The 18,674-nt window shown below is 37.4% G+C and overlaps 2 protein-coding genes across 2 annotated transcripts in view; one reads left to right on the top strand and one right to left on the bottom strand.

The window, feature by feature from the left end:
• LOC114040648 (zinc finger protein 69 homolog B-like) overlaps positions 1–18,674 on the top strand; it is a 48,191-nt gene that overhangs the window by 10,625 nt on the left and 18,892 nt on the right. The gene's annotated exons all lie outside the window — the stretch shown is intronic.
• LOC114040640 (zinc finger protein 883-like) lies at positions 12,686–18,668 on the bottom strand. The gene has a single exon (XM_027858750.1). It carries the CDS (start codon positions 16,242–16,244, stop codon positions 14,295–14,297), a length of 1,950 nt encoding a protein of 649 aa, XP_027714551.1. The 5' UTR covers positions 16,245–18,668; the 3' UTR covers positions 12,686–14,294.

The following is an 18,674-nucleotide window of genomic DNA, read 5'->3' as shown; positions in this document are numbered from 1 at the left end:
AGAATTCATACTGGAGAGAAACCCTATAAATGTAATGATTGTGGGAAAGCCTTCACCAATCAGGAAAGCCTAACTTACCATCATAATCGGGAGAGACCCTTTCAGTGTAGTAAATGTGGAAAAGCCTTCATCCGGAAGGGAAAACTTAATAAAGATGCAATAACAGATGTAGAAACAAAACTCAATATCTGTTATAAATGTGAAAGAGCCTTTAACCAGAAGGGAAACCTTAACACACATAAAATAACTATAGAGAAACATTCTGAACATCATTAGCATCTTAGTGGATCTTAGGAGGAAGATGAGCCTTAAAATCTCATTCTGACGCTTAACTCCAGTTGGAGCTTGGGAGCCATTATGTAAGAAATGCTTGAACAGGGACAAGCTAATGATCAGGGTTATAACAGGAGCTATAAGGAGTTTTCTAACCCTAAGTCATATCATTAACTACCACCATGGACTTGAAATCATCATCAGACTCCAGGATTCAAAAGGAAAAAAAAACTTAAGTCTGGGTGGATTCAAGTGGCTTTTGTTAGTTCCCCAGATGGTTGTGGTATGTTATAATCCTAAGTTGTGTACTATGAGACCATCAGCCTGACCTTTCCAGGAAAGGGCTTCTGAACTCTGTACTCCAGGAGATGGGAAGAGAATAGTAGGTAGCTCCTAGTGGTTGAAATTCATTCAGAGTGCATGTCAGTAGCACTAAGATATCAGAGACAACACAGCCCAGGCTTGAAATGATAACCAGTGGAGGTGATGTGGTGCATGGTGGAAGGCAGACTTCACCCAACAGAGAATAGTTTGGTTTAAATTACCGGAGAATGTCAGCCATTCTATAATATTGGAGATGTGAGTCCCTCAAGCCTCACATGTGCCATGTCCCCAAGAGTACTTCATGTGTTTCCCTTAACATGTTCCCATATTTGCTACGTATGTCTCTTAGTGTTTCTGGATCATATGTGTGGATAGATAGAGTCATGGGTCTATGCTCAGAAAAAATTGAGTTCAAATCTGGCCTTGGACACTAGTGGTGGGGCCCTAGGCATCGCTTAACTGCTGTCTGCCTCAGTTTCCTCATCTGTAAAATGTGGATAAATAGTTGCATCTACCTCCCAGGGTTGTTGTGAGGATCAAATGAGATAATAATTGTAAAGTGTTTAGTACACCTCGTGGCACATAGTAAGTACTATATAAATAAATGTTAGTTATTATTGTTATTTATTATTATTATTTTATGTTTTCTGCTTGTGTGTTCTTCCCAACTGCTGCTGTGGTAACCTGTGGGAAAATGTACCCCATGTGTGCATGGGGGTATCATTGCATTATTTACCATGCTATTTGATTAAATATCTTTTTTTAAAAATGTCTTTGGACTTACTGGTAATTTAAACAGTTTGGGGGCATGTTTTTGAGTGAATACTGACCCACAGGGTCCCTCAAACCTAGGATAAGGTTTTTGGGGGTCCATATTAGAGCAGGTAGGAAATATATTAGAGGAAATCATCCTGACAGTACAGTTGTTAAGTGGATTAGACTGCCCCAGGCGCTTAGTGGGTTCCTCACCAGTGATTGCTTTAAGTGGTAGTTTACAGAGGGTATTCCCATTCAAGTATGAGTTGAACCAAATAATCTCAAGGCACTTCTAACTTGTATCAAATGAGATACTTAGATCTTGAAATACTTGTAACTTGGATTAAGTGAGATAACGTTTGTGAAAAACAAAAGAAAACAGCACAGTGCCTGACACGAAGTAGGCACTGACTTGGTTTGAACATTGACAGTACATTGTAAATAAAGTTGCTGCTTTAATTCTAATATCTGCATGAGGGTGACAGCTTTCCCTATGACAACAAAATTTCATAGAAAAACCCAAGCTGAAAAAAAGAAGTCCTATTGAAAAAAAAATTGGACACCCCAAATGGTTATGTGGGGGGGTATCTAAAGTTCCTGGTGCCAGCCTTTTATAAGTCAGCCTTTGGAAACAGAAATAGGAACCCATGTGGGAGAAAAAAAAAAAAAACAAGCCACAAAACTTTTCAAGTGCTTGAATGACTGCAGTAATGGAAGGTCCCTGAGGAGTCATTCAGGAGGTCACTGTAAGGCAATGGTGTCAAAGTCAAATGGTGATGGCATATTGACTTAGAAAAACAAATTAATGTCAGCTATGTTGTATATTTATTTTGTTAAACATTTACCAGTTATTTTTCTCTGGTGCTGGGGAAGGGGTTGCCTTTGACCCTTCTGCTTTGAGGTAAAGGAGAAACTGCTTTTGGCAGTCTTTGTTAGGGCTGTGCTCTTCAAAGCAGTATGTATTATGGACACTATGGGGGAAATGGTCTCTACTGGAGAACAAAATAGTAAGGCAAAATATATACTGCAGTTCTTAGCAGCTCATAAAGTTAGTTTTAAATGATCCAGGAACCACCTAAGAGCAGGTGGTAGTAAAGAAAATACCATATGTGGGAAGGGAGGAGAGAGGAAAAGATAAATGTGTTCAGTTTCTTCTCCATCATGCTCTATAAAAGAAAGACCAAATGAGCCATGTGGTTATTCAAAGTGCTCTGAAGGCTGAGGTTGTACAGTCTGCACCTTGCTTAGTATTAACTTGCTTCAGTAGTCAGTACCCCTCTAACTGCTAAGATAAAGCTTTTCTTGTTTTGATAGGCTGGGAAAATTTAGCAAAGTACCAGGAAACATCTATAAGTTATTGAGTGAATTGAGAAGAAATGGATTTGATAAATTAGAGTGAGTATGGAGTTCCAGCTTAAGCCCTGAGAAGGAACTGTTTGGGAAGGAGGGTAAAAAGATACCTCAGCTTCAACCTTGGAAAAGCCTCCTTCACTTTCCACTCCACTCCACACCCACCAAGGAGACTTGACGGTAACATCGCTCGAGATGGTAGGCACAATGCCTCTAATTCGAAATACAAATATACTTATTACTATTAATCTTCCTCAGCGACTGATCCAAGATGTAGGAATGTAGCAAAAGAAAATAGTCTCCTCATAATCTCCACTAGAAACAACAAAGAGAAAGAAAATGGTTGAAATCAATAAGAAATCCAGCCCAAATGCAATATGAGGAGAGCAAAGAAATAGAAGAAATGCTGTGGTCCACTTAATCAGCCTCAGTGTCAGAAGCAATACAGATGGGAAAAGAAACTATAAAATGTTCCTAGAGACAGCCCCAAATGTATAAACAGTAGATGAGAGCGATGCTAATTAGTAGATAACCATGAAAAGTCATTATTGGGTCCCATCTCCTTATAGAGCTATACAAATGTTCTGGCCCCTTGCTGGGTCCTATCATTGTTGCCCCATGAATGGGGGCTTGAGTCAAAGGTGATTGGCCACTGATGGAATTGAAGTGATTAGGGCACTAGGTGCTTAATTGTGGGAATTGAGTGAACCACACTGACTCCATCTTGTGACTCAGTTCTGGAGCTAGCCCAGTTCCCTTTCTACTCAGTTATAGGTCTAGTCCAAATTCTGTTCTGTGAGAAAACTTTGTTCATTTGTGGCAATTGGGAGAAAACCTTTTTGCATTGTTTGAACCTTGCCCCATATGGCTGGGAAACTGGACCACCTCTCTCTGCTATTTAGAGACCCTTAACCAAGGACCTAGGTTATGCTAACCAGAAACCCAGTCAAACCCAAAGACTGATTCGAGAAGTTTTCTCAGAATTGTACATCTCAAGCAACCCATATGGACCCGTACTGATCAATCAGTTATTGTTTCCATGTTCTTTTAATTGTTCACAGACATGGGGGAAGTGGGACAATTTCCTCAATTATACATGACACCTTTCAAAAACAGATCATGTCTTAGGACATAAGAACCTCACTATATATATGTATATCCTTTACTGATCACAATGCCATAAAATTATACTAAATATGTGGCCACTGGAAAAGGTATTAAAAATTAACTGGAGACAAAATAACAATCCTAAAGAATTATTAGGTCAAAGAACAGATCATAGAAATGAGCAATAATTTCATTAGAGATAATGACAACAATGAGACAACAGATCAAAATTTTGAGGATGTAGCCAAAGCAATCCTTAAGGGAAAATTGATATCTCTAAACTCTTTTATTAACAAAAATAGAAAGTACAGATCAATGAATTGAGAACACAACTAAAAATACTAGAAAACCCATACATCTTAAAAAATTAAACACCAAATTGGAAATCCTCAAAAATTAAAGAATTTGTAAAATTGAAAAAATGAAGATTAATAAATCAAACTAGAAATTGCTTTTTTGGAGAAAGCTCAATAAAATAGATAAATGACTAGCATTTTGATTAAAAAGAAATAGAAAACTAGTATCAAAAATTTTTTAAAATTCACAGTAAGTGAAGAAATAAAATATATTAGAGACTTTTTTTTTTTTACCCAACTCTATGCTAACACAACCTGCAATTTAAAATGAAATCGATGAATATTTACAAAAATATAAACTACTAAAATTAGCTTCTAAGGGGCAGTGGAAGCCTTTCTCATTAAACCATGAGTTCTAAACCTCTTTGGTGTCACAGACTCATTGGTGGTCAATGGAGTCCTCAGAATGTTTTTAAATGCATAAAACAAAATACATAAGATCACAAAGGAGACTTTTTTCCCATCCAAGTCCAGAGACTCACTGAATTGAGTCCATGGACCCCTTAGGGGTCAATGAACTCCAGGTTAAGAACCTCTGCATTAAAGTAATCGCAGAACACTCGGCATCAAATTTGGGGGTCACTTCAGCTTTCCTGGGAAATCAGACCACTGTAGAAAACCACTCCCAGATCTGCTCTCGGACTGCTTTTTACTCCTCACTTGACTCTGCCCCTGTTGTTTCAGCTCCTTTTCCTTTCTTGTGGCTTTAATGCTAAGAGGGACGTCTGATTCTCCCTTCTAATGGTTTCCGAGTATAACTTGCTCATCGTTTGGGCTATAAGAGATTGTATGGCTCTTCACTGCTTGCTCACCACTAGGGCAATGATGGAGTTGAACTCAACAAGAGGGCCCTTTAAAAAAGACTCCACCCAGGGCAGTGGGAGGTGGGGAAAGGAAGGGAAGGGAACAGGAATCTATTAAATACCTACTACGTGCCAGGCACTTTACCAATATCTCATTTGTGGCAAATAAATCTATGGAAAAACAGGTACATTAATGTACTGTTGGTGAACCTATGAGCCTGCCCAGCTATTTTGCAAAGCAATTTAGAATTTTGCCCCCAAAGTTATTAAGCCAGACATGTCTTTCAGCACAGTAATAGCACTACTAGGTTTATACCCTCAAAGAAATCTAGAGGAAAGTAACCCTATATACTAAAATATTTATAGAAGCTCTTTTTGTGATTGAAAAGAATAGAAAGCTGAGGTGATGCCCATCATCTGGGGAATGGCTGAATGAGTTCTGGTATATGATTTTGATGGAATTGTGCTGTAAGAAATGATGAAAAGGGGGGCAGCTAGGTGGCACAATGGATAGAGCACTGGCCTTGAAGTCAGGAGCACCTGAGTTCAAATCCGGCCTCAGACCAAACATTTGTCACTTACTAGCTGTGTGACCCTGGGCAAGTCACTTAACCCCAATTGCCTAAAACAAACAAAAAAAGAAAAGAAAAGAAACGATGAAAAGGATGGTTTCAGAAAAACCTGGAAGGCTTATAAAAACTGATGTAAAGCAAAAATAAGCATACTGAGAAAAAATTTTACAATAACAAAAATACTGTAAAGATGAATAACTTGGATGAATACAATTACCAACCACAATTCCAGAGGATGAAAGATGAAACATGCTACCCACCTCCAGCTAGAGAGGTAAAGAACTCAGAGGACATATTGAGTCATATTTTTTTGAATGTGGCTAAAACAGGAATTTGTTTTGCTTGACTATATATTTTTTATAATGGGTTTTGTTTTCCTTGCATTCCACCTGGGAGAAGGAAGAAGCGGGAGGGAGAGAATTCAGAGCTGAAAATAAAATAAAAATTTAATATAAAAAAAGGAAAAAGAAAAGACTCCTCTCACAACCACCATTTTTGAAACATCTTGATAAGGATAGGTGTACTCCAGTTTGTCCACACCTAGAAATGACAGAGACACTTGTGGGGAGGAAGCTAAAACCTTGGGCAGACAGTTACCCAAATTCCCAAGATCGGCTCCAGCCCCTCTGATCATGAATAAGGGAGTTGTGGGTAGCCTTAGACTTTAACCCTTGTTAAACTGGGCTAGAGGAAACAAGAGCAGTAATTCTAAGGAGTAGGTGCACATGAGGAGCCATTCATTGAGATACTTGGTAAGCGTAAGGAACCATGTTGAATCCTTATCAGAGGCAGGGAGGACAACCGAAGAACACACTATGTCCTATTGGGCTAAATCTGCACTGCTGATTGAGTGGGAAGAGACCAACACATTTTTCCTTCCTCCTTTCCTTTTCCTCCAGAGCCAAACGTATTTTAGGTTACCCACTCACTTTAGATTCCCTACTTTTCTCTTGACAAGGGAAGCATCAAACTACCTATGACCTCAATGAACATTTTTGTATCCAAGCTTTTAACATGATAAAAATGTTAGCCAACATAAATGTCAGCTGCTGTGATACTTTACTTATACTAGATCTAGAGCTAAGGGAGTGAGGGGTGGATTTTCCTTTTAAGAGACTGGCTTCTATTTGTTCAGTAGGTGATTATAACAAAACGGGAAGGCCAGTGTTAAACGTAGCACAGCTGCAAAGATAAAAGCACTTCTAGTAAAATTTGAGTTGGTAAAAACACAGAAGTGAGCAAATTTAACGCGGGCAGCCATTTGGGTGCACTGGTTTTGCCAAAGTCATGCCTATGCAAAAGACTTGCTGGTATGCTCCACCCATGGATAGGGAGGACAAAATGAGATCCCTAGGCATACAAGTCTTCTGGATCAATTGGGATGGTCAGTAGCTTAGATGCCTTGCTCAGTGGTGCTATCTGGTGGTTATAAATATATCATTCACTATCATGCACTGTAGGTTGAATTTTAAATATACCGCCTTCTAGATGAATTTTGTGAATTCCCTCCCCCCCTAGTTCTGTAAAGTAAACCTTTGGGAGTTTAGTATGGCAATGAATAATTAATTTAGGCAATGTTGTCCTTTTTGTTATACTGGCAAGGCCTCTCCTAAAGCAATTAAAATTTCTCCATTTATTTAAGTCTATATTTATGTGGGAAGTTTTGTTTCATATATATTTCCTAGTATCTATCTTGGTAGATGGATTCCCAAGTATTTTTTATATTCTATAGTTATTTGGATGGAATTTCTCTCTTATTGTTGAATAATGTGGGTAACACAAAGGCTAATATTTTTATGGGTTTATTTTATATCTTGCAACTTTGCTTAAATTATTGCTTCAACTGATTTCTTTAGGGGACACATATGGGATATCTACATAGGCCATGATATTAACTGTAAGAAGTGATTGTTTTGTTTTCTCTTCTCTCATATTTGTTTCCTGAATTTCTTTTTCTTGTATTACTCTGGCTAATATTCTTAGAAGTAAATGCCTAATCTTACTGGAAAAGACTCACTATCCTTTCTCCATTACATACATATAATGTTGGCTCTGGGTTTTAGACAGATAATACCATCTTAAGGAAAATTTATTCAAAAGCTCTTTAGTGTTTTTAATAAATATGAGAATTGGATTTTGTATTTTAAAAGCATCTATTAATAGAATAATGTAATTTTATTATTATTAATGTAGATTATGTTTGTTATTTCTCCTGCATGCCTGTTATAAAACCCAACTAGTCATAATGAGCAACCTTTTAAATATGTTGTTGCCTCTTTAATAGTTTAATATTTTTGTGTCAGTGTTCATGAGGGAAATTGGCTGAAAGTAGTGGTGTTAAACTCAAATGGAAACGGATCCCTGTAAGCCACATACTTAGAAAGCCACAAATTAACATTATCTAGGTTGTATTGTATTTTTACTTATTTTATTAAACATTTCCCAATCACATCTTAATCTGATTGGCTGCACGGGGAAGTTTTATAGGCAGCATAGTGGGTTAAGACCTTTGATCTTTCCTAATTTTGTTTCTCTCTGGTTTTAATAACAAGACCATGTTTCCATCCTAGAAAGAATTTGGAGGAATTCCTTTTCTGTTTTCGTGCAGAGTTTATGTAACATTGGAAATAATTTTTCTATGAATGTGATAGAATTTACTTGTACATTTATATGGTCCTATTCTTTATGTCCTCAGCAGTTCATTTATGGCTTTTACAACTTCTTTTTCTGATACTGGATTATGTAAACAACCCATTTCTTGTTTTCTTAATATATATATATTTTTTAAATACTCAATTCATTCATTGGTTTGCTTGCTTGTTTTTTTCTTTGAAGTGCTTTATTTCTTCTTTGAGATTCAGGGTTTCTATTTTGTTGCACAGTTAGTGGTTTAGAGGCAGGTTTTTTTTTTAAAGTTATTGCTTTTATCTTCTCCTTTTTTTTTTAGTTGCATGCGCAGTTCACCAATGTGTTCTTTCTCTCTCTTGTTGACGAATGTATTTAGGAATATGGATTTTTTCATAAGGACCAATTTAGCTACATCTATAAAGTTTGGGGCATGTTGCCTAATTGTCAGTTTATTAGTTAAAATTTTCCATTGTTTCTAGTATTTGCACTTCAATTCACCAATTCTTTAGGATTAAATTATTAAGTCTCCAATTGATTTTAATCCATTCTCCAAAGTCTATTTATTAAATATAAATTTTTTATCATATTGTGGTCAAGAATCTCAAAATAAACAATTAAAAAGAATAGAAAGGAAGGAAAGCTAGCAGTGTAAGATCTCAAAACTGTAATACAAAGCAGTAATTATCAAAACTATTTGATAAACAGTTAAACAATAGAGAGGTCAATGGAACAGATTAGGTACTATGTACAGAGCAAATTAACATAGTAGCATACTGTTTTGATACAAAACACGCAAAATCCTAGGCAGGGGTGAGGAACCTTTGGCCTCAAGGCCACATGTCGCCAAGTGTGGCCCTTTGACTGAATCCAAACTTCACAGAACAAATCCCCTTAATAAAAGGAGGTTCCCCATCCCTGGCCTAGGGTAAAGACACACTGTTTGACAACAACTGGAAAGCAAGCTTGCAGAAGTTAGGTACAGAAAAATTATCTATCACCATAATCAAAACTAAGCTTCAAATGGATATGGCTTAGATATAAAAGGTCACACATAGAAAGACTTAGGGACCAAAGGACAGAGATGGCAGAAGGCAAAATGCACAATTTTGATTAGATAGAATTAAAAAAAAACTCTTGCATAAACAAAACCAATATAGTTAAAATTACAATGGAAATGATGGGTGGGGGGAGGGAAGGCAAATCTTTGAAAAATATTTCTCTGATAAAGGTCTCATATTCAAGATATATAAAGAATTGACTCGAATACATATGAACAAAAGCCATTCCCCAATGGATAAATGGTCAAAGAATATGACCAGGCAGTTTTTAGAAAAAGAAAGAAATTCAAGCCACAAAACCCATGTGAAAAAATGTTCGAAATCATTCATTGAAACAACATTGAAGTTCCACCTCACAACCATCAGATTGGCAAAGTTGATAAAAAAGGAAAATGAACAGTGTTCAAGAGGCTTTGGGAAAATAACTACACCAATGCATTGTTGTTTGAGCTATGAACTGGCCTAGCCATTCTGGAAAGCAATTTGGAATGATTCCCAAAATGTCACTAATTTGTGTTAGCCTTTTGACTCAGCAATACCATTATTAGGCCTGTTCTCCAAAGAAATAAAAGAACTAGAAATTAAGGACATATTCATCAAGTGGTAAATGACTGAATATGAAGGCAATAGAATATTATTGAGGTAAAAGCCATTATGAAAGTCATGGTTTCAGAGAAACCTGGGAAGACTTGTATAAATCAGCGAAATGAACAGAACCAGAACGATTTATTAAATTAGAAGGATATGATGAAACGCACGTTTCCCTCCCAAACAAAAGGAAAAAAAACAGATAAGAAAAAGAAATGGAAAAAAGAGGGTTATTAAAGCATTTTAAAAATGCACAGAAGGGAATGGCAGGCCAGATGGATTCTCAGACAAGCTGGAGGACTTTGACAAGTTACATATTGAAGTTATTATATTATTAAAAAGAAAAGCAAGCTGTACATAATTGAGAGTACTATTTCTATGTACAATCCTCTTTTTGTGGTCCATGGATACATAGAAGTACTCAACTTATTTGTTTTCGATTAAGTTCAAATTTTTAAATAACACAATAAAGGATAAAAAAAATGCACTACCCTCTTCTCTATGCTTCTTAAAACCATAAATTTATCACATTTGTGCCCCAGATTTTGTGATGTGGTATATCAGAGTAAAAAGCAGGTAGTTACGGTAAATCCCACTACTTGACTCATATTATGCATTAACTTGGTACAGATTGTTTCTTCTAGTATTCCTGATTGTTCTTTTCTGGTTTAAAAATTATTTCCCTAGCCTTCTTGTTTTTTTTAATGTATTGACTATGACATTATTTTCTTCCCTTCTTTTCTCTCCCCTCACTGCCAAATGTATTATGAGCTAGGCTCTGGAAGCATTAGACTTTGCACAAAGGACACACTTTGTGTAACTAAGCTTTTAACATGATGGAAATGAGGAGCTGACACCAAGGCACTCCAGTGAAATCCAAGCTGAAAAAAGCCATGAGTAAGACCAATGGGGGTCATTATTTTGGTCCACTTCTTTTGAAAAAGCTCTGACTCTGCTAAGAAAAAGGACACAAGTAGCTGGAAAACTCCATGTGGACAGTGAATGGGAAATTCTCTAGGCATATTCACATAGACCTTTGACTATGTGACTTTGATTTTATCCCCATCAGGGTATAATCATGAAGCTCCCTTTCTCAGTGTGACCTAGTGATTCACACACACACACCAGTCATTACCATATTCTACAAATCCCATCTTAAATGTACCACTCGACAACCTCCACTTTCCCCAATCATTCCAAAAATATTCAGTTCCATATTCATGACCAAGGAAGATTCTGTGATCAAGAGATTTAAGTACAAGGTAAGATAAAGACACAATTGAGGTAAATCCTACTTACTGTCTCACATATGCTTTCACTTGATGTAGGATGTCTGTTCTTTTCTATTTGAAAGGATGTCTTGCAGTCTTTGATCCATGGCATCATTTTTAAAAAATGGATCGATATAAAACAACCCATCATAATAGTCAAACAAACATCCTTAGAAAAATAGTTTGTCAGTTGCTAACAGAAAAGAAGGGCAGCTAGGTGGTGCAGTGGAAAGCGCTGGGCCTGAAGTCAGGAAGACTCATCTTCCTGAGTTCAAATCTGGCCTCAGACACTTGCCCTGAGCAAGTCACTTAACCCTATTTGCCTCAGTTTCCTCATCTGTACAATGACCTGGAGAAAGAAATGACAAACCACTCTGGTATCTTTGCCAAGAAAACCCCAAATGGGATCACAAGTAGTTGGACACAACTTAAATGACTCAACAACAAAACAGAAAGGAGGGTCTTTAACGGCATGGTACTAGTACTACCACATTTCACCAGTTTGCTACCTCTCCACATTACTTTATACTATCATAGTTGGTTTTTTTGTTTTTGTTTTGTTTTGCTATGACAGCATATATCCACATGCACTACTTCTTTTAGGATTTTCTGGTTTCTGGAAAAATAAGATCTATTCTGGTCAAGGCTTCAGGTCCACAAATTCATGGGATTAAAAAATAGAAAAATGACCTTGGTAGACATCTAGTCCAACCTATAACAAAAAAAAAATTGCCAACCTGACTCACTGTTTGAAGTTTGTATCCTGGGGGTCCCCTCCAGTACCAACTCATGACTAGGGTATTGTCGCGGCTTAGTCTACAGCATTTCTTATTAACTTTTCTTCCAATGATGGGCATTTAGCTACTTATTCACTTTTCCTCCTATGCTATCTGTCTCCATATCGAGTTTCACCCATTCTCCCAATTTTCCCATCCCATCTTGCTTCTATCATGTATTATCTTTGCCCTTAGGGCTTTCCTACTTGAGTATTTTCCTAGTCTAACCAGTCATCCCAACCATCCCAACTAAAAGAACTTAAGTTGGGAAATACTTCATGTGGTCCAATTATGGTACCGACATAGGATTTCCCTCTGTAACATCTTGGCAAGTGAGGCAGTTAGGTGACACAGTAAATGACACACTGGACCCAGAGTCAGGGAGACCTGAGTTCAACTCCCACCTGAGACACTTGCAAGCTGTCATCCTGGGCAAGTCACTTGAGCTCTGTCTGCCTCAGTCTCCTCATCTGCAAAATGGAGATAATAAAAGCACCTCCATCCCTGAGTTGTGAGGATAAGATGATATATTTGTAAAGTGCTTTGAAAACCTTAAAGTGCTATATAAGTGGCATCTTTTTATTATTAGCTAAGATCATCCATCTACCCCTTAAGTCTACCAATGTTGGGGAAACTATTAACTCCTGAAGTAGTCTACTCTGCCTTTGGATAGGTCTACTGTTATGATGCTTTCCCCTAATATAACTGTCTCCTTTACCTACCCCAGATTTGAATTTATCTATGGATGAGTGCTCACTTGAAAACATAGCTCACACATCCCAACAAGTGTTTACTTTTATTGAACAAATAAAAGACACATCAATTCAAAACAAAAGGTATTTAATCAAACAGCATAGCAAATAAAGTAACAAAATACACAGGTGCTCCCCCCCAACCCCCGCCCCAAACACATGGGGCATATATTCCACAGGTTATAATATCATTTGAAAAGAATATTCACAGAGCACTCACATGAGCTGGGAAAACAAACAGAAGACACACACACAAAAGAACACATATTAAGGCAAACAAATCAGGTACTGACGTAGCCCTGGCACATGTATGACCAGGGCAATGCACCTCCATATTGCAGAAATGCTGACATCTTCTGGTAATTGCCACATTCCAATTCCATTGTTTTGCCTCTGATGACTTTATGGTCACTGAGCTATACTGTGCAGGGCTTCTGGCATTAAGGGCTAACGTTCTGCTTTCTGTTCTTAAGTGCAGTGTTTAGAAGGCCTTAACTTACAAAGGGCAAACTCATACTTTCAGTTCACAGCCTGGACGTATTATATACACGATACTCATCTGGGAAACTAACAAAAGCCAACAAAATGCCCCACGGTATTCAAAAAAGCCCATGGTACTCACTACTATCTGACTTTGGGTTAGATCATTCCTCATAACTCCCATTACTGATGATCAATCTGTGTCCTCAAAAAGTATTATCTTAGACAGTGGCTCTTAAATTCCCATGGAAGTTACATGTAGGCTGGGGCTTTAGGCCCATCTAAGATACTCTATGAGTAGCATCCAACTGAAACTGAGGGCTAAAACAAGACCTAGTTGAAAAATGTAGGTTCCACAACCCTGTCTTTTATTATTATGCCTAATTGCTGCTTTCCAGTTATTCCAAGCTTTCCAGGGCTTCTTACTTATAATGAACTGAAAACTGCCTCTTTACAATTTCTACTCTTATTCATCTCTCGAGGTACAAGTAGAGTACATTAATCCATCTTCTATATCAATTCATCTTGGCTTTCTCCCTGCCTCTCTGTATAGTTTCCTTAGAAGGTATGTTAGGCTCTCATAACTCTGCTCCCTCCTTATCAACCACTCATTTGACTCACGCTGAGGTTACCTGGAAAGGGATTGGCTTTGAATGAATCTGAATGCATTTACGGATGAGTGCCCAAGCAATATCGATAGATGTAGAGTTATGTACTTTTCCTAAAGGCTCCAAGTTTCCATAAATTTAAGTGGATTTTACTCCAATACAAATTATTTGACACGGGCTGGACCTGAATATTTTCCTACATTGTTTATATTCAAAGTTGGGGGGTGGGTGGGTGTATCTACTATGAATTTCACTACGTACAATAAAGTTTGGACATTTGTCTCCACGAAGAATTCCGATGTTCTTTAAGCATATTCATCACACTGGAATGGTTTCCCATGAATATAAAATGAATTGGGCCTTGAATTTTTGTCAGTTTTCCCATATTAATTAAATAGAAAAGGCACCTCCCTGAGTGAATTCTCTTCCATGAATTAATGGTTTCCTTCCAGTTGAAAGCTTTCCAACATTCATTATAGGGAAATACTTTCTCATCAGTATGAAATATTGATAATTTAGGCTTTGATACTTGAAGGCTTTCACATTCATTTATTTATATGGATTCTTTCCAGTATGGATTCTTCTATGTATTTTATGGCTTCCTAGAATTAAGTAATTCAAATTGTTTCTCACCAGTATGAGTTATTTTATGTGTATTAAGATTTCCCATCTGGTTAAAGGCTTTTCCACATTCATTACAGATGTACAGTTTCATTCCCTTATGAGTTATTGAATGTCTATTAAGTTTTCCTTTCTGGATGAAGGTTTTCCCACATTCATTACACTGAAAGGGTCTCTCCCTGGTATGACAGACTTGATGGTAAGTTAAACTTTGTTGATTGGTAAAAGCTTTTTCACATTCATTACATTTATAGGGTTTTTCTCCAGTATGAATTCTCTTATGTCTTTTAAGACTTCCTTTCTGGCTGAAAGCTTTCCCACATTCATTACATTCAAAGGGTTTCTCCCCAGTATGAGTTACTTTATGCATGGTCAGAGTTCTCTTCACATTAAATGACTTACCACATTCATTACATACATAGGGTTTCTCTCCAGTATGAACTCTTTTATGTATATTAAGGTTTCCCTTTGTGGTGAAGGCTTTTTCACATTCATTACATTGAAAAGTTTTCTCTCCTGTATGAAATATTTGATGATGAATTAGGCTTTGATGATTGGCAAATGCTTTTCCACATTTATTACATTTATAAGGTTTCTCTCCTGTATGAATTCTCATATGTCTTTTAAGGTTTCCCATCACAATAAAGGCCTTCCCACATTCATTACATATATAGGGTTTCTCTCCAGTATGAATTCTCTTATGTCGATTAAGATTGGCTCTCTGGGTGAAAGCTTTCTCACATTCACTACACTGAAAGGTTTTCTCTCCTGTATGAAATATTTGATGATGAGTTAGGCTTTGATAATTGGTGAATGCTTTCCCACATTCATTACATACATAGGGTTTCTCTCCAGTATGAATTCTCTTATGTGATTTAAGACTTCCATTCCACCTGAAGGCTTTCCCACATTCATTACATATATAGGGTTTCTCACCAGTATGAATTCTCTTGTGTTTGTTGAGATCTCTTCTCAAGATGAAGGCTTTCCCACATTCATTACATTCAAAAGGCATCTCACCTGTATGAAATCTCTTATGAGTTCTAAGGTTTCCTTTCAGGCTGAAGGCTTTCCCACATTCATTACATATATGTGGTTTCTCTCCAGTGTGAATTTTCTTATGTACCCTAAGGGATGCACGATATCTGAAGCCTTTCCCACATACATTACATTCCAAGTGGTTTTCTCTAGTATGACTGATTTTATGTGTCTTAAGGATGCCTCTCTGACTAAAACCTTTCCCACATTCACTGCATTTATAGGGTTTCTCACCAGTATGAATTATTTCATGTTGCTTAAGGGATGAATGGTATCTGAAGCCTCTCCCACAGGTACTACATTCAAATCGTTTCTCTCCAGTATGAATTAGTTTATGTGTATTAAGGCTTCCTTTCTTGCTGAAAGATTTGTTACATTCATTACATTTATGGGGTTTCCCTTGAGGATGGGTTCTATGATAACGAATAAGGTCTGACTGGTAACTGAAGGGTTTCCTGCATTTCTTATACTTGAGTTTCTTCCCAATGGATATTCTCTTAGATTTAAGTGGGTCAAAAAACTGCTTTAAACTCCTTCCAAGAGTACTGTATTTAGGAAGACTTTCTCCTATATGAACTCTCTGTTGGGGAATAACAACTGACCCTAGATTGAGCTTTCTCCCAAACATATTATATTTACGAACAGATTCCTTAGGGGTTGTTACTTCTTGAGACTGTGTTTCTTGGTTTCCTTTCTGCCTATCTAACCTGTCACCACAACCCCAAGTTTCTCCCGATGTGGAATGCCAGGGCCCTTCCTTTATGAATCTCTCTTTAAATGGTTCTCCCACAAAAATATCCTGCTTCCCAGTTGTCTCCTTGGTTTCACATCTTGTCTTCTGACTAAGAGAATCTGAAAACAACAAAAACATGTCAATATCCATTTTCCCCCTATGCTTGGAACTTTAAGAACTCTGATCAATGCATTATATTCTAGATTGTGTCTTTTATTTAAAGGACAATGATAACTAATGAGGAAAAAGTAGAATAATCATCGTTAGCAGGAAATTTAAGCCTAATGTGGTCAAGGAAATAGTAACAGTGCAACTAGTTGCTCAGGAGTTAATCCAGTGATTGATACCTCTCAAGACTACACCTCTTGGTTTCCCTTCTGCCAATCTAACCCGATAACACAATCCCAAATTTTTCCCACTGTGGAATCCAAGGAACCTTCCTTTATGAATCTCTCTCCATTCTCAGAAAGAAGAAACAGTTTGATTTTAGAAACTAATGACCAGTAAGTTGCAAAATCCAGGGGTAAACCTATCAAACCAATGATTTGTAATCATTTAGAAAAAAAAAGTGTTGATTCCTACATTGTCATATAAATTAGAAGAGATTATGCAAACCAACAACATATCTGTTATTTATAAGATGTGTGGGCCAGTGGATGAGGTGTTACTGCAGGCATCAAAATAGCTAGATTTCAGCAACCTGTTTGGAAAAACTCATCTCAAGATGCCTTTGATGATTAGATTAAACAAATGTGGGTTAGATGAAAATACAACTCAGTGAGAATTTGGAAATGTTCAAATAATCTTTCCCCAAGTCTTGCACATAGAGCTGTTGTAAACCTGCAATATATTCTCTAGTTTTATGCCTTAGATCTATGGATAGGGCCTTGCTCCATTCACCATTTTTGATGAAATAACCGACCGCATTCTCATTTACACAAAGTGAGGCATCCTATCTTGGTGGTTAGAGAACCTGAAAGCCCTAGCTTCAATTTCCCCTATGGCATACATTATCTAGGCAAGTCATTTAACCTCAGTGTTCCAGGAAACTCTCTCAGCCTAGGAGGAGTAGAGAAGGGGCCAACATTCATTGGTAAAGGTAGTTTCTTCACCTTATCCCCATTTAACAGTTTTATAAAAAACTTTAGAGAGTATTCTCACCAACATTGCTGATATGAAGATATGTGAGATAACTAGTAATATTAGACAAATGAATTAGGATTAAAAAAAACCCAAGGAGATGGAAATATTGGCTAGAAAAAACAATTTGTTATTTAATAAAGATAAATGCAAATTCCTGTGCTCAAGACATTGATTACACAAATGTAGGATTGTAGAGACATGGTTGAGTATTGGTTCAAAAAGCCTAGGGTTTTTAGTTGATTCCAGGATAAATATGGACCACTAATAAGCGGTGATTCATGTTATTCTTAAGCTATTTTTATGAACAAGAAGAGGTACTGGCAGACAACAGAAAATTAAGGTAGACACTGTACTGGTAGCATGACAGGACCCAATGAGGAGTCATTATTATCCAGATGTCAGCTTGGACAGAAGTTGCCCAAAGGAACTATCCTTGGCTCTGAATTTAACATTTTAATCAGTGACTTGGAAGAAGGCACAAATGGCAGGTTTATCAAATGTGTGGATGACCAAAAACTGGGAAGACTGCCTAATACTATGGAATATGGGGTTAGGATGACAAAATGTCCTGACAGACTAGAACGCTGGGCTCAATATAATGGAGCTTAAGCTCACACGGTTGGATATAAAGTCCTACACTTGGGTCACAAAACATCACAAATACAAGTTTAAGGAGGAGGGGCTCCCCTACTAGAGTTCACTAAAAAAGACCCTGATGCTTTAACGGACTGGAGTGTAACATCAAATCAAAATGTCAATAGTTAGTTTCAACAGACAAAGCACCTAATGTGATTTTAGGACAATTCAGGTGAGAGTTTTGCTCTCTATTCCACCCAGACACAGTAACAAACCAGCTAATGTGACCTTAGGGTGCACAAAGTGGCCTGGGGTCCCGAACAAGGGAAGTGATATTCTGACTCCACTCTGTCCTGAGCACACCACATCTGGAGTGTTCACTTCTGAGTAGGAGAGGGCAGAATTCATCTAGAAGTGTGTACCTGGGAGATGGAGAGGGTTACTGAAGGAAAAGAGGAAAGGAGATGGGAATAAGTATAAAAGTTAGAAAATAAGGAAGGATTAGCAGAAGTGGCTTAGGATCAGATTCATGGCTTTCACCTCACAACTGAGTTACTCAACTACTCAACATGTCTACAGCTATTACCTCTTCCAACCCACCCCTTTATAGATGCCATATTTTTGTCCCCAATACAAACTTCATCATAGCATTTCCCTTTCCAACAATTGCCATTTCCTCTATTACCTCCACCTTCTGATATAGTCAATTCCCCTAGGAAGCAATGAAGGGACCCCAGAAGGCATCATCTGCTCCAGTCAACCTATCACTGTTGCCTAGCAGGCTTTCCACATGATTCTTCCCTATCAAAAATGCTTCCTCACTCCTCTCTCCACCTAATTGAATTCCAATTGTGTCTTCTG

Source organism: Vombatus ursinus, unplaced genomic scaffold, assembly GCF_900497805.2.
Source record: "Vombatus ursinus unplaced genomic scaffold, bare-nosed wombat genome assembly UNPS02013930.1, whole genome shotgun sequence".
Taxonomy (NCBI): Eukaryota; Metazoa; Chordata; class Mammalia; order Diprotodontia; family Vombatidae; genus Vombatus; species Vombatus ursinus.
This window is presented reverse-complemented; position numbering and strand designations above follow the sequence as displayed.